The sequence below is a fragment of the Mus caroli genome, unplaced genomic scaffold (assembly GCF_978045245.1).
Source record: "Mus caroli unplaced genomic scaffold, Mus_caroli_1 scaffold_6, whole genome shotgun sequence".
NCBI classification, from domain to species: Eukaryota; Metazoa; Chordata; class Mammalia; order Rodentia; family Muridae; genus Mus; species Mus caroli.
Genome location: NW_028227261.1, coordinates 32635001 through 32648955, shown reverse-complemented (window position 1 = coordinate 32648955; position 13955 = coordinate 32635001). Strand labels below are relative to the sequence as shown.

At 49.4% G+C, this 13955-nt stretch overlaps 1 protein-coding gene across 6 annotated transcripts in view; it reads left to right on the top strand.

Annotated features, from left to right (window-relative positions):
• The first annotated feature begins 1952 nt into the window (after positions 1-1952).
• The window catches only part of Meaf6 (MYST/Esa1 associated factor 6), a 25133-nt gene continuing 13130 nt past the window's right edge, over positions 1953-13955 (top strand). For 5 of the 6 annotated variants that reach the window (XR_002377733.3, XR_003836494.2, XM_021160087.2 and 2 more), the window contains exons 1-4: positions 1955-2099; positions 2978-3093; positions 6653-6740; positions 6876-6921. Coding sequence is in view for 4 of the 6 variants with exons in the window: in XM_021160087.2 (XP_021015746.1) it covers positions 2010-2099; positions 2978-3093; positions 6653-6740; positions 6876-6921 (340 nt within the window). In the remaining 2 variants the exon portion in view is untranslated. Of the gene's footprint in view, positions 2100-2977; positions 3094-6652; positions 6741-6875; positions 6922-13955 lie in introns of all 6 variants that reach the window. The other variant, XM_021160086.3, reaches the window with a different exon arrangement.

Below are 13955 nucleotides of genomic sequence, written 5' to 3'. Positions count from 1 at the left end.
GCATGGTAGTGCACGCCTTTAATCCCAGCACTTGGGAGGCAGAGGCAGGTGGATTTCTGAGGTCAAGGCCAGCCTGGTCTACAAAGTGAGTTCCAGGACAGCCAGGGCTACACAGAGAAACCCTGTCTCGAAAAAAAAAAAAAAAAAAAAAAAAAAGCTAAGGATGCTGAGCCACAAAGGCGACATGTTTACCATGACCACCACCCTAAGACTTAGGGGCCATTTCAGATGGCCAGAGCCAGGGGTCGGGGAGGAATGAGGTGAGCAGTGCCTTCTCCACATGGACAGGGCTGCTGTATTCAGGAGCCCAGCAGCTGTAGCTGCTTACAAAAGACTGGCCTAAGATCAAGCCAGTCATCTTTGCAGCATGTAGGAGAGAGAGGTGCCCAAGCCTCTATCCCTAGCTAAGAAGCTATCAACAGTGGGTGACTCCTGTGGGAGAAGAGTCAGCTTTAAGGTGTGGGCCCTGGTAGGTTGATCATATTCCAATGGATGATCTCACACCTCTAAGTATATGGGCACCTCAAATTGGGACTCGGTCATTAAAACGGGGCAGGGGGAAAAGCTGGAGAGAGGATGAATCAGAGCTCTCCCCCAGGACCCTGATTCAATCTCCAGCACCCACATGGCAGCTCACAGCTGTTCCTCCAGTCCCAGGAGGATCTGATGTCTTCTGGTCTTCTTGGGAATTGCATGCATATGGTACACAGACATACATGCAGGCAAAACACTCACATACATAAAAAGAAAATTTCCAAGGTCTGATTGTTATTTTTTTGAGCCTAGGCTAGCCTCAAATTCTCTGTGTAGTTGAGGCTCGTCTTGGTTTTTTTCCCCCTCAAAACAGCTGTCCTTTCTGTCTTCGAGCCCCCTGAGTGCTGAGAATAAAGACATGTACCACCATGCCTGGCCCTGGGAGCTTCTTCTGTGGGCCAGGCTGGCAGGAAAGGAAGAGATAGATGCCAGACTCAAATTCAGGGATTTGTGCAAGCATAGGCTTAGGCAGATATTTTACCAACTGAGTTTCATCTACAGCCTTGACTTTCCTTTTTGGGGGGTGGTGGTGGTGGTCTTATATAGTCTTACTGGCCCAAATACTATGCAGTACCTTGACCTTCCTGCTTCTTTTATCTCGGCCTCTCGGGTGCTAGAATTATAGGCATGTACTACTGGAGAGGAACATGAGATTAGTGGAGAGGTTTGTGAGAGAGAACATTAGGAAAGAGGAGTTGCAGAAAATTGAGATTTTTCTCATACCTGTTGAACATCTAGGGCATAGAAACTCAAGGACATCCACCCATGGGGCAAAGAACGCCGCCTAAACTACGGAGCACTGAGAATGCAGAGGTGGGCTCAGGGTGTACCTGTAGAGTGCTTGCTTCGTCTGTCCTGAGTTCCATCCCCAGCACCTATTAACAGCGGGCATGCTCAATACATGGAATCCCAGCAGTGGGAAGGCAGAGGCAGGACGATAAACTCACGGTCTGTTTCTGTTCAATACCAGCCCGGACACAGTTCTGGATCTGAAGATAAAAGCTAATTCTTTCATAATCCTTCCCCTCCCGCAAACCACGTACAACCGGAGATCTGCTTGCCTGTGCTAAACCCAGGAAGATGTTGGTTTGGGGATCTTCTCTGCAACCCGGAACGGTGGGCGGAACCTTGCTCAGGTTTTCCACCTGCAGTTGGGTGGTGTGGCAAGGATCTCGTCTGCGGGGAGACATATGGAATATTCAACAAGCCTATGCTGCAGCTGGGTTCTCGATGTAGTGAATGTCTGTGGGTGTCTGTTAAGCTCAGAGGCCCACAGTGGAGCAGCAAGGTCTGTCCCACATGTACAAGCGCCACTCCGCGCCAGCTTTCGCGCGCTGAGCCGGCCAGCTTCCCCGGAAGCCGCGCGCGCAGGCGCGGTGTGGGGTGGTTCGCGCCCCCTGGCGGCCAGCGGCGACAGTGTGCAGGGTCCGCCTACTGGTCGCGCGCCGCCGCCTCCGCCGCCGCTTGAGCCCAACATGGCGATGCACAACAAGACGGCGCCGCCGCAGATCCCAGACACCCGGCGGGAGCTGGCCGAGCTGGTTAAGCGGAAGCAGGAGCTGGCGGTGAGTGGCCGAGGCCTGGACGCCGTCCCCGCTTGGCCTCGCAGGCAGCTCCGGAGGCGAGGACGGCGGGCAGCCAGGGTCTGGGCGCTCTGGGCGGCCGGGCGCGGCGCGGTTCCCTGCGGCGGCGCGGTTCCCGGCCTGCGCTCAGTGGGGCGGGGCGGGGCGGTGAGGGCGCGGGAAGGGCGAGAGGCAGGAGGCGGGGACGACGCTCAGGTCGGGTTAGCGGGTGGGAAGGAAGCGGCTAGACCCCGGCCTGGAGAAGATGCACGATGGATTCCATGGGCGGCGCGTTTCAATGGCCGGGGAATGTGGTGTATTTGAGGATGCCAAGGAACGGGGCTGGCGGCAGACACAGGACGCAGCCTAGGGAATTTGGATTGGTGACGCGCACCAGGAGCCGCCGGCACCCTGCTGACTGCCCTCCAGGCTCCCGCCTTTTACAGCGAGCATCCGGGAGGCAAAGCTCACCTGAAGCTGCCCTTCCAGGTTTCCATAGCAACCGGCATCCACTGCGGGCGGCCCTTCCAGAGCTAGCAGGGAGGAAGCAGTTGATGTAGAAGAGATGCTTTTGAAAAGCTGTTCACCCTTCCTGCTGCTGGTAGCAACACATTTAGTGAGTGAGAATGGAGACAGCTCACGATCTGTCTCATCCCTGCTCATGACAGCTAGGTTTTGCCTCTGAAGTAGATGCAAAATCTTGCATATGTGTGCATTTTCTGAGGATAGACTATACATTTCATTTTATTTATAAAGGGGTCCATCGCCCCTACACTTCCACAGAAATGGTTCATTGTGGGTAAGCTTGACATTACAAGTCTATGACAGGATTTCAGTTTGCTTAATGCTTGTTTTTCCCTGTCCCTGTCTTCATCACCTAGGAAACACTTGCAAACTTGGAGAGACAGATCTATGCTTTTGAAGGAAGCTACCTGGAAGACACTCAGATGTATGGCAATATTATCCGTGGCTGGGATCGGTATTTGACCAATCAAAAGTGAGTGTCAGAATCTAGTAGTATTAGCTGGGCAGTGGTGGTGCACGCCTTTCATCCCAGCACTTGGGAGGCAGAGGCAGGTGGATTTCTGAGTTCGAGGTCAGCCTGGTCTACAGAGTAAGTTTCAGGACAGCCAGGGCTATACAGAGAAACCCTTGTCTGGAAGAAAAAAAAAAAATCTAATAGTATCTCTCCATTTTATCCTCTACTACTATTTTAGCTGCAGGATTTTTGTTTTGTTTAAAAACATGGTCTTACAATGTAGCCCTGGTTGGCCTGGAACTCACTAAGTAGAGCAGGCTGGCCTCGGATTCACAGGTCACATAGCTCTTTCTCCCTCTGACTTCTGACTGATAGATTTAAAGGTATGGACTGTCATGTCCAGCTTGGGACATTTGCTTTTGGCATTTACTCTACAAGGAGATGGTAGAGCCGTAGTGTGGAAGGAGGTCTATGCTTGAACTTGAACTCTGACTGTCTCACGGAGAAACCTTGGGAAAGCCAGTATTTGTGATGAAAGAAAATAGGGCCCATGGTGCAGGGGTGTGTGGGTGTAAATGAAGAACAGCATGTGACTGAACTGTCTTCCACATTTTCATCAGCCACGCTGTGCAGTTACGATCTTTGTTCCACCTCCAAGCTCATTGTACCACTGTCGGCTCAGTAATGCGATTGTATAAAAATGCCTACGCTTGGGAGGATTTTTCAAATCTGTCGAAAAACTGAGATGAGAATGTGCATGACCAGTTAGTGTTTTTCCCATGTATTCATGAGTTGCTAACTCACTGTGGGTGCATGCTCTCTCCGACGTATGAAAACATCTCTTCGTGCTTAAGAACCTTTTGTTTGTAAATAATTTACAGATTGGGATAGAAAGCTGCACAAACAATAGACATGGCTTGTGTGCTCTTATGTAGTTTTCTCTGACGGTTATGTTTTACGTAACTATAGAACATCATCAAAATCAGAAAACCAAGATTGGCTGTGTGTGTGTGTGTGTGTGTATGGCATTTTATCGTATGTGTATAACTACAGGATGTGAAACCAGGCCCAGGAGACATTGCTCGGTGAGTAAAGGCGCTTGGTGTACAAGCCTGATGACCGGAGCTCAGTTCCCAGAACCTGTGTTAAAAGGCACAACTGGCAACAGGAGAGATGGCTCAGCAGTTAAGAGCACACACGGCTCTGGCAGAGGACAGGAGTTTGACTCCCAGCACCCCTGTTAGGTGCCTATAGCCCCAGGGGATTAGAACTTTCAGGACACGCCCCCTCCCCCCCCCCCATTTAACACACATGTGTAAATGCACATTTGGAATTTTAGCATATGTGGTAGGATTTGGGGACAGGAGAATCGCTCACTTGGGAAGTTTGCAGGCCAGCCTGAACTATGCAGTGCCGTCCGAATAACCAGATCGCCTCTGTCTCAACAAGGTAGAAAGCAAGGGCCACTGGTGGAAAGCTGCCCTCTGATGAGTGTGTGTATAAAGATGCAGACCCATTCCGCCATCACAGGATCTCCTCCCTGCTCCTCCTCTGTGGTTACATTTCTCTTTGCCCGTGCTTTCTCTCCCTGCTTTCTCTCCCTGCTAACCATTGAAGAGTTAGACGCTTACACCACAAATCTTTGCCTCTAAATATATTATCCTGAGAAGCTGCATGTAACTCAGATGCTTATAGCTTAAACATTAACACGGATTCCTTCAGATTCCCTTGGTTGGCCCCACAATGCTTTGCTACTCTTTTTTCATCCTGGATCCAGTGGCTTTCGGCAGTTATGTCTTGTTAATATTTTGTTGTTGTTTGTTTGTTTGTTTGGAGACAGGGTTTCTCTGTGTAGACCAGGCTGGCTTCTGACTCACAGAGATCCACATGGCTCTGCCTCCTGAGTGCTGGGACTGCAGGTGGATGCCCTGGTGGCCTGCAGGCTCCTGCTTTTAGGGCTTTGTTCTTTGACCATTGCTGCAGGGGCTACAGATCAGGGCACTGAGCATGCTGGGCAAGTGCTCTGCCGCTGAGCTGAACCCCCAGTCTGAGTCTCAGGTTGTGACCCTCTGGTTCTGTACCTCTGTCTTATTGGGTGACACGATGTTGGGTGGTCCTATGATAGCTCTGCTGTAAAAGTTCATTTCATTTCTTTTTTTTTTTTTTTTAAGAATTATTTATTTTATGTATGCGAGTACACTGTAGCTGTCTTCAGACACACCAGAAGAAGGCATCAGACTCCATTACAGATGGTTGTGAGCCACCATGTGGTTGCTGGGATTTGAACTCAGGACCTTCACAAGAGCAGTCGGTGCTCTTAACCGCTGAGCCATCTCTCCGGCCCAGGTTCATTTCTTCATATTGGCTAGACAGTTTAGTGAGTACAGGTGCCTGTGCACAAGCCTGACCACCAGAGCTCTACTCTGCCTCCTCTGTGCTGGGATTAAAGGCACGCACCTCCCCACACAGCTGTACTCACTTAAACAGTTTTATTTATTTTATGTATATAGGTATTGTGCCTGTGTGTGTGTCTGTGTACCACGTGTGGCCTAGTGTCCTTGGAGGCCAGAGGATAACATCTGATCCCTTGGGACTGGAGTTACAGACAATTGTAAGCCTCCATGTAGGTGCTGAGAACCAAACCTGGGTCCTCTGCAAGAGCAGCCAGTGCTTTTAACTGCTGAGCCATCTCTCCAGCCCCCATTTTATTTTATTTTTTCATAGTCCTATTTTGATTGAAAATTTTTCTTGCTTGTCAGAGTGGCACACATTTTAATCCTGGCACTCGGGAGATAGAGGCTGATATACTTCTATATGAGTTTAAGGTCTGGTCTGCATATATAATTCTAGGCCAGCCTCAAGACTACATAGTGAGATCCTGTCTCAAAACAACAACAACAACGAAAAAAGTCATTTATCATACGTGTATGTATAATGTGTATTGGGGTATGTGTGTGCCACCGGGTGACTCAGAGGACAGCTTTGTGGATTGGTCCTTTCTTTCACCTTTACCTGGGCTGAGGGTTGAATTGGGATTGTCCAACTCATTACCCTCTTGTCAGCCCCTGCACTAGTCCCTTTTGACAGTAAGCATTATCGTAAATGCACACTAACACAGTGGGGAGCAGGACTGGGTTGGGCAGGCCAGGCTACCATTTACATGATAGTGCTGCTTGGTGTCCTCATGCCAGGCAAGACATAGCTGTGTCCCTGGGGCTCCCACACACAATCAAAGAAATACACTTGACAGTGCTTACAAAGCATCTAAAACCATCTCACCTCCTAGAGTGGGAGGCATCACCGTTTGTAGGCATTTGACATAAAGTTACGGGCATCAGAGGCATTCCTGCGTTTGAACGTGGTTAGAAGAAGAATGGCCAGATGGCTCAGCAGGTAAAGGTGCTTTTGATGAAGCTGGACCACCCGAGTTCATTTGCTGGAGGTAGCAGGAGAGAACTCACTCCACAAGTGTCCTATAGCGCACACTTGTCCTCCCTCCACATCAGACACAAACACAGTGATAACCTATAAGATACAAAAATCTATAACAACAACAACAAAATTGTTCTGTTTTTAGGAACTCCAATAGCAAAAACGACCGGAGGAACCGGAAGTTCAAGGAGGCCGAGCGGCTCTTCAGCAAGTCCTCAGTCACGTCGGCTGCTGTAAGTGGCAGTGGTGGAGGGTGTGTCTGGCTGTGGCCCTCTATTGAGGGGAGTGGACTTCCCCTTCCTCTCTGTGTGGGTTGGTGTCTTGGGGACTATGGTCTCTTGTCTGGTAACCAGTGACTTCTCTTTTAGGCAGTAAGTGCCTTGGCAGGGGTTCAGGACCAGCTCATCGAAAAGAGTGAGTCTGCTTTTACCTTGTTTGTCAGTTTATCCTGAAGCAGCCAGGGGCCCTGAGTGAACTCTGGTTTACCCAGCCAGGTCCCTGAGGACTATGGCTTCTATGTTTCTCTTGCATCTAGAAGTTGGGGGACTTTTGGACATCCTCATGCCTGTTGCTGTTGTTGTTATTGTTTTGGAGGTGGGGGTCTTGCTGTCTGTCTGTCTGGCTATGTAGCACATGCTTGCCTTGGCTTCACCCTTGCTGGGATTTGAAGGTGAGGACCATGTACTGCCTTCCTGCTGCTCCCATCCAGGGAAGTGTGGCTGCAGAGAATGAAAGACCCTAAGCTCTGAAACTGCTAGAGCCGGCCAGAGGTTCCTAGGAATTTTGTTTGAGGTAGTCCCTTCTCATGTATGCCGACCTGGAACCCACTGATAGCCGAGGCTGGCCTTGGCCTCCTAATCCCCTTACCACTGCTGTCTGAGTGCTAGGATCATAGGCACGTGTCGTCTTCCGCTAGGAGAATGTTTCCAATAATCACTCATTTTGATCAGAAAGATGGCTCGGCGGTTAAGAGTGCTTCCTGACCTCCCGGAGGACCAGGGTTAACACATCCTAGCACCCATGTGGTGGTTCACAACAGCCTATAACTCCAGGCTCAGGGGATTGGTTGCCCTGTTCTGGCTTCTGAGGACACCTCGTGGCAGGCACACAAACATAAATAATAAAAAAAAATCCATAGGGCTAGATGTGGCACCTTAAAACCCAGCACTTAGGGAAGTAGAGGCAGGCTGGTCTCTTCAGTTTAAGGCCAGCCAGGGCTACAATGTGAGACCCTGTCTTAGTTACTTTTCTATTGCTGTGTTAAGACATTGAATCCACCGGTGGCTGTGGTGCACACCTTTAATCCCAGCACTTGGGAGGCAGAGGCAGGCGGATTTCTGAGTTCGAGGCCAGCCTGGTCTACAAAGTGAGTTCCAGGACAGCCAGGGCTACACAGAGAAACCCTGTCTTGAAAAACCAAAAAAAAAAAAAAAAAGACATTGAATGTAAGCAACTTCTAGAAGAACGAGTTTATTAGGGTTTACAGTTTCAGAAGGTTAGAGTCATGGTGGGGAGCATGGCGGGAGGCAGGCAGTCATGGAGCTAGAGCTGTTGCTGAGAGCTCACATCTTAAGACGGAATCACAGGTGGCGGGGGTTGGGGGGAGGAAAAGAGGGTCAGAGAGACAAAGATATCGACCCTGGAGATTAGAGGTAGAGAATTGGGAATGGCTTCCATACCCTCCAAACCCGACCCTAGTGACCCAGCTCCTCCAACAAGGCCACACCTCCTAATCCTTCCCAAGCAGTTCCACCAACTGAGGACCAAATGTTCACATTTGAACCTATGAAGGCCATTCTCACCCAAACCACCACAGGCCCTGTCTCCAAACAGAGTAACAGCAACTCATTTAGTAGGAGATTTCAGATACAGCTGATAAATCCCCAGTGCTCAACTTGAGGAAGTCTAAGGCTGTGCCTCTGTACTCTTAGGCATGGAAGGGAGAGTAGATACGGTTTATCCACACAGATCGTTTCTGTGTGGGAGCCGTGTCTATTAAAATAAAAAAAAGAGCCACTGCGTGTCTGCTGCTGCGCATTTGCAGTGTGCTCCTGTGTTGAGGTAAGGGCCGGGCTTTGGCAGGGATCTGAGGACAGGGGGTTTTGGTGGCTTGGACCTGAGTCCCTCGGTGGCATCATCAGTATCTGTCGATTTCTGTCCCAGCTCTTAGTCCTGCCTGTGCCAGAGTCATTCTCACGGAGTCAGATCCCAGCTGTTGTTCAGGTGGGATTGTCCTGTGTCCTTGAGAAGTTTTCTGTTCAGCTCCGTGCTGTGGTGCTCCGGGTTTTCCCTTTTCTGGAACCTTTCTTGATGTCTCTTGCCACCTCTATGATTGATTACCTCATCAGACACTATAAATCTTTTTAAAAAAAAAATTTTTTTTTTTGTTTTGTTTTTTTTTTGATTTTTCGAGACAGGGTTTCTCTGTGCAGCCCTGGCTGTCCTGGAACTCACTCTCTAGACCAGGCTGGCCTCGAACTCAGAAATTCGCCTGCCTCTGCCTCCCAAGTGCTGGGATTAAAGGCGTGTGCCACCACCACCCGGCAAAAATTCTTTTTTTTTTTTTAATTTGAGATAGGTTCTTACTTTGTAGTCCAGGCTGGCCTTGAACTTAGACAGTAAAGATTTTCTAAGGTTTATATTGTCTGGCCACTCTTAGGCATCTCCGCCGAGCGCGGAGCCACCTGCCTAGACTGCGTGGTTGGTGTTGCCTGGGTTTTGGTATGGACCAGGTTATTTTGACTGAATAGTCATACTTTGAAACATGTCTCTGCTGTTTTGTGTTTATTTTTATGTTTGTGTGCATTTTCTGGGTGTATGCATATGTATCCAATGTCCAATGCCTGCAAAGTCCAGCAGAGTGCCTCGGACCTCCTGGAACTGAAGTTACTAAGGATTGCTGAGCCACCACTGCTGCTGCTGGGAACCAAACCCTGGTCCTCTGGAGGAGCAGCCAGTGCCCTTCACCACTGAGCCACCTTTGTCCCTTTGTCCCTCTGTTTTGCAAGAGGGTGTTGGCGGATGCTTCTCATCACTGCTGACAGTTAACCTCCTTCAGGATTGGTTTTCCTTCCACACCAAGTTGGGTTTTATTTGAGTCACCATCTCACTGGGTAACGATGGTTGGCTTGGAGCTCAGAGACCTCACCCGCCTCCACCAATGCCTCCACCAACGCCTCCACCTCCGCAATGCTGCAGGTGCTGGGAGGGCAGGCATGAGCCAACACACCTGGCTGTGGCTTTGCGTTTACATAGCTGCTATGATACCGGGGCCTAAACCTAGATTTGTGCATGTGCTAGCCCAGCGCTCTACCTCTGAGCCACTCACAGGAACATGGTGAGAGATTATTCATGGGAGCGTGGGCAACTTACCAGTGGCTTCTCCATTGAAGAAAATGTCCCTTAGTGCCTTATAGGTCAGGGAGGCCTGGGGACTTGTGAGTCGGTCAGATCCACAAGGAAGTGGTGACAGACCTACTGTTGCTCCTGTAATCATAGCTGCCAAGACTGAGTTCAAGGCCATGTCATGCCCAGAAGGCAGGGAGGGTTTTTTGTCCCTCTGCCCCTTTCTCCTGTAAGAACATCCTTCCTGCCCCGGCTCTCTGTCCTCTGGAGAGGGTGATACAGATGTCCCAGTCAGGGCTGAGCACTGGTGGTCACTGCTGCCCAGCACTGTGAACGGTTGTGAGTCACCATTGGCTAAAGCTGCCAGTCAGTGGGCATAAATTCAAACCTAGAAGGCAGTTTCCCAGGTTCCTTAGCAAATCCACAGCAATGGCTTCACCTCAAGGGCCTGTGACCTCCCCCAGCACAGGCTCTCTCTCAACCAGGGTCACAGGAGCTCCTATGAGTGGGCTCCACATTCAGCCAGTGAATGGTCATGCCAGTTGTGTGCTGGTCGTGCCTAGCATGTTAGTGGTGTGCAGAGCTGAGTGAGACTGCAGATGGCCTCTTCCCAGCTGCCAGCAGAGTACCTTACGGTAGCGGGAGGTAACCAAAGCCAGGAAGCTTCCAGCTCACTTGTTATGACCAAAACCCACGGGCTTTCAGTGGGATTGTTTGTTTGTTTGTTATTTTTGTTTTTCAAGACAGGGTTTCTCTGTGTAGCCCTGGCTGTCCTGGAACTCACTCTGTAGACCAGGCTGGCCTCAAACTCAGAAATCCACTGCTTCTGCCTCCCAAGTGCTGGAATTAAAGGCATGCGCCACCACTGTGCAGCTGTTTTTAAATTTTCATTAATATCATTTTATTTTTGAGACAGGGTCATGCTATGTAACATAGTCCAGGCTGTTCTTGCACTCAGGGTGATTCTCTTGTTTCAGCCCCACAAATACTGGGGACTGCAGGTGAACTACCTTGTTCCTCTGAAATTTTAATTTTCTTTCCTTTTTTTTTTCTTTTTTTTAAGAAAAGGCCTTTCTATGTAGCTCTGGATAGCTAGAACTCTGTAAGTAGACCAGGTTATCCTCAGACTCATAGGGGTGCCTCCTTCCTTTGCTTCCCAAGTGCTGGGGTCGAAAGTGTGTGTCACCATGCCTGGCTGATCCTGAAGTATTTTTTTCCCCCACTAAGTAGAATTTAGTAAAAGTTGTGTATCAGATTCTGTGTATCTGGGTTCCCTTTGATTTTTTTTTTCTCTTTTTGTTTTTTGTTTGTTTGTTTTAAGACAGGGTTTCTTTTGTAACCCTGGCTGTCCTGGAACTCACTCTGTAGACGAGGCTGGCCTTGAACTCACAAAGATCTGCCTGCCTCTGCCTCCTGAGCACAGGGATCCAAAGGTGTGCGCCGCCACCACCACCCAGCTCCTCTTTCAGTTTTTAACATTAGTTTCTCGATTGATTGTCGTATGTAGCCACACTCGTGTGACATGGTACATGTGGGGCAGTTTGTGGGAGTTGGTCTCTCCTTTCACGGTGGGGCCCAGGGATGAACTCAGGTCACCAGGCTTCGCCTCAGGAGCCTCTGCCTGTAAGAGCCATCAGGAGGGCCCTCTGCTTGGACATCTACAAAGCGGATGCGAGACTCAGGGGTCCCTGGGAGCCATGATTGTGTCCCACGAGGAGCTGTGCGCTTGGGCCTCACTCCTCTGTGGTTGATGCTTGTGGGCTCCAGGAATGAAGAGGCAGAAGTTCGCTACCTGTCTTCTTTAATTTTTGAGGATTTCTGAGTTTTCTACTTTGAGTATTTTATTTTCAAACCACTCGCAAAAAATTTCCTCTCCACATGCGTTATTTCTCCTTCCTTTGGCTTCATGTTTGCCCAGTGAGAAAGATGGTAGATTTGCGAGACCCTTAGAGAGGAATTTCATGGAAGTTGTGAAGTGTCAGACATTTTAGTGAAATGAATCAGGTGAAAGAGAAAGCAGACAGGCAGATTTTCTCCTCGCAGTCTTGGCAGGGCATGCAGGGGCTGCTGCGTGTTCTGAGGTGTCCAGCAGAGCGACTCTGCTCCCGTGCTCCGTGTGGTTTGTCCTCCATCCCTCTGGGAGACCAGCCTACCATCAGACACTGCCTTTAGTCACCCTTCCTTTTCTTTACTGTGTAGACTTCCTGGACTTTGCTCTAAAGAAAAGTTGCTTATTTTTCTGTCAGTGAGAAACAAGCTCTCTCATCGTCTTCAGTGCAGCTCTGTCAGGGGACTGGTTGACTCGAAGTTGGGCAGCCCTTGAGTTTCCATGAGCTAAGAAAGAAAATTCTCGTTTTGTATTTTTTTTTAAGATTTATTTATTATATGTATATAAGTATACTGTCACTATCTTCAGACACTCCTGAAGAGGGTGTCAGATCCCATTACAGATGGTTGTGAGCCACCATGTGGTTGCTGGGAATTGAACTCAGGACCTCTGGAAGAGCAGTCAGTGCTCTTAACCAATGAGCCATCTCTCCGCCCCCCTTGTTTTGTATTTTAATAGCTTCTAGTCCTCACTGTTCCTCGTCTGTCAGATGTGTCACGAATAGTCTAGTAATTCTGCAGCACAAGGTGGCTCGGGCTGGGACTGGTTCTGTGGCAGAGCATTTGCCTAGCATGTGTGAGACCTAGAGTTTGACCCCTGGCACTGTGTGCTAACAGCTAAGACCAAGTTCTTAGGAGAGCCCGCCTCCCTTTTAACTTTTTCTTTCTTTTGAGCATTTTGAGACAGGGTCTCAGCCCAGGCTGGCCTCAGATTCACTGTGTAACCAAGAAAGGCCTTGAACTTGCTTCTTATCCTCCTGAATGCTAGCCTGGCTCACGTGGTGCTGGGGATTGAACCCAGGGCTTTGAGCACAGTGGGTGAGCAGTTTACTGAGCTACATCCCCAGCCAGCTCTCATGGCTCTTGATGGCCCTATTAGTCTTCTGGGAGGAGAGTTGCTGCCTTGGATATCGCTTTATCAGAGAGGAGACCTAGGTGAGTTCTCTCTTTGTGGGCTTTGAGTAGTTGGCCATGGAGTGAGCCTATAGAGCGTGACCGCTGTCTGTCTGTCTGTCTGTCTGTCATTCCCGCAGCAGAGACTGCAGATGGATAGATGGGAGATGCTTTTGCTTCCTGGTCTTTTCAGAATTGGAGTTGAGGCAGGTTGCCTTTCTCTCCTCTCTCAGATTCCAGGCTTCCAGTGCCTCATGACTCAGTCTTTCCCTCTCCTCTCACTCTGCCGCGGTCCAAGGCTGTGGTCTCCTGCTCTGCTCTGCTCTCCTCTCCTCTCCTGGCAGTGTTCCCAGCTTTGACTTTAGAAAAGATCTTTAACATCAATATTTAATACATGCTGTCTATTAGCAACGGGATCTATTAATACAATTGAAACCACACTGTAGCCAAAGCAGGCCTTGAACTTGTAAACCTCCTGCCTCTGAGAACCTGGGATTTCAGGCCTAACTAGGCCCTTGTGTTATACACTCTGGTCCAGTTTAAGGAAAGAGCTTTGACTCATCCATGTGTGAGGCCACACTGTGTGTATTACGTGTGGGCCTGGACTGCGCTCTGTTGGTTGGAGTCAGTCCCCCCCACCTATGTCTGCATCATGGATATTGTTCTGTGGTAAGCAGCCACAGCGTTGGGTCCAGGAATCCAGGCGTGGCTTGTCCCCTTCACTGCCCCAATTTCAGTTCTCTTGCAAATGATATTTTGAGTAAGGGTTCCTCTTCTCCCATCTCCTCACCAGCATTTGTTGTCCATTACTTTTTAGAGACAGGGTCTCACTGTGTAGCCCTGGCTGTCCTGGACTCAGAGACATCACCTGATTTTGCCCCTGGTATTAAAGGCTTGTTCCACAGGATAACTGTCTTGTTTGCTTGGGATTGACCATTTATGTTGGAGTGAGGTGAAATCTCTTTGCATTTCTTTGATAGCAAGGAAACTGACTGTTTCAAGTATGTTTCAGCAGGCCATTTGTATTCCCCCCCCCCCAAGGTTTCTCTGCATAACTCTGGCTATCCTTACTAGACTAGATAGACCAGGCTGGCCTCGAGCTC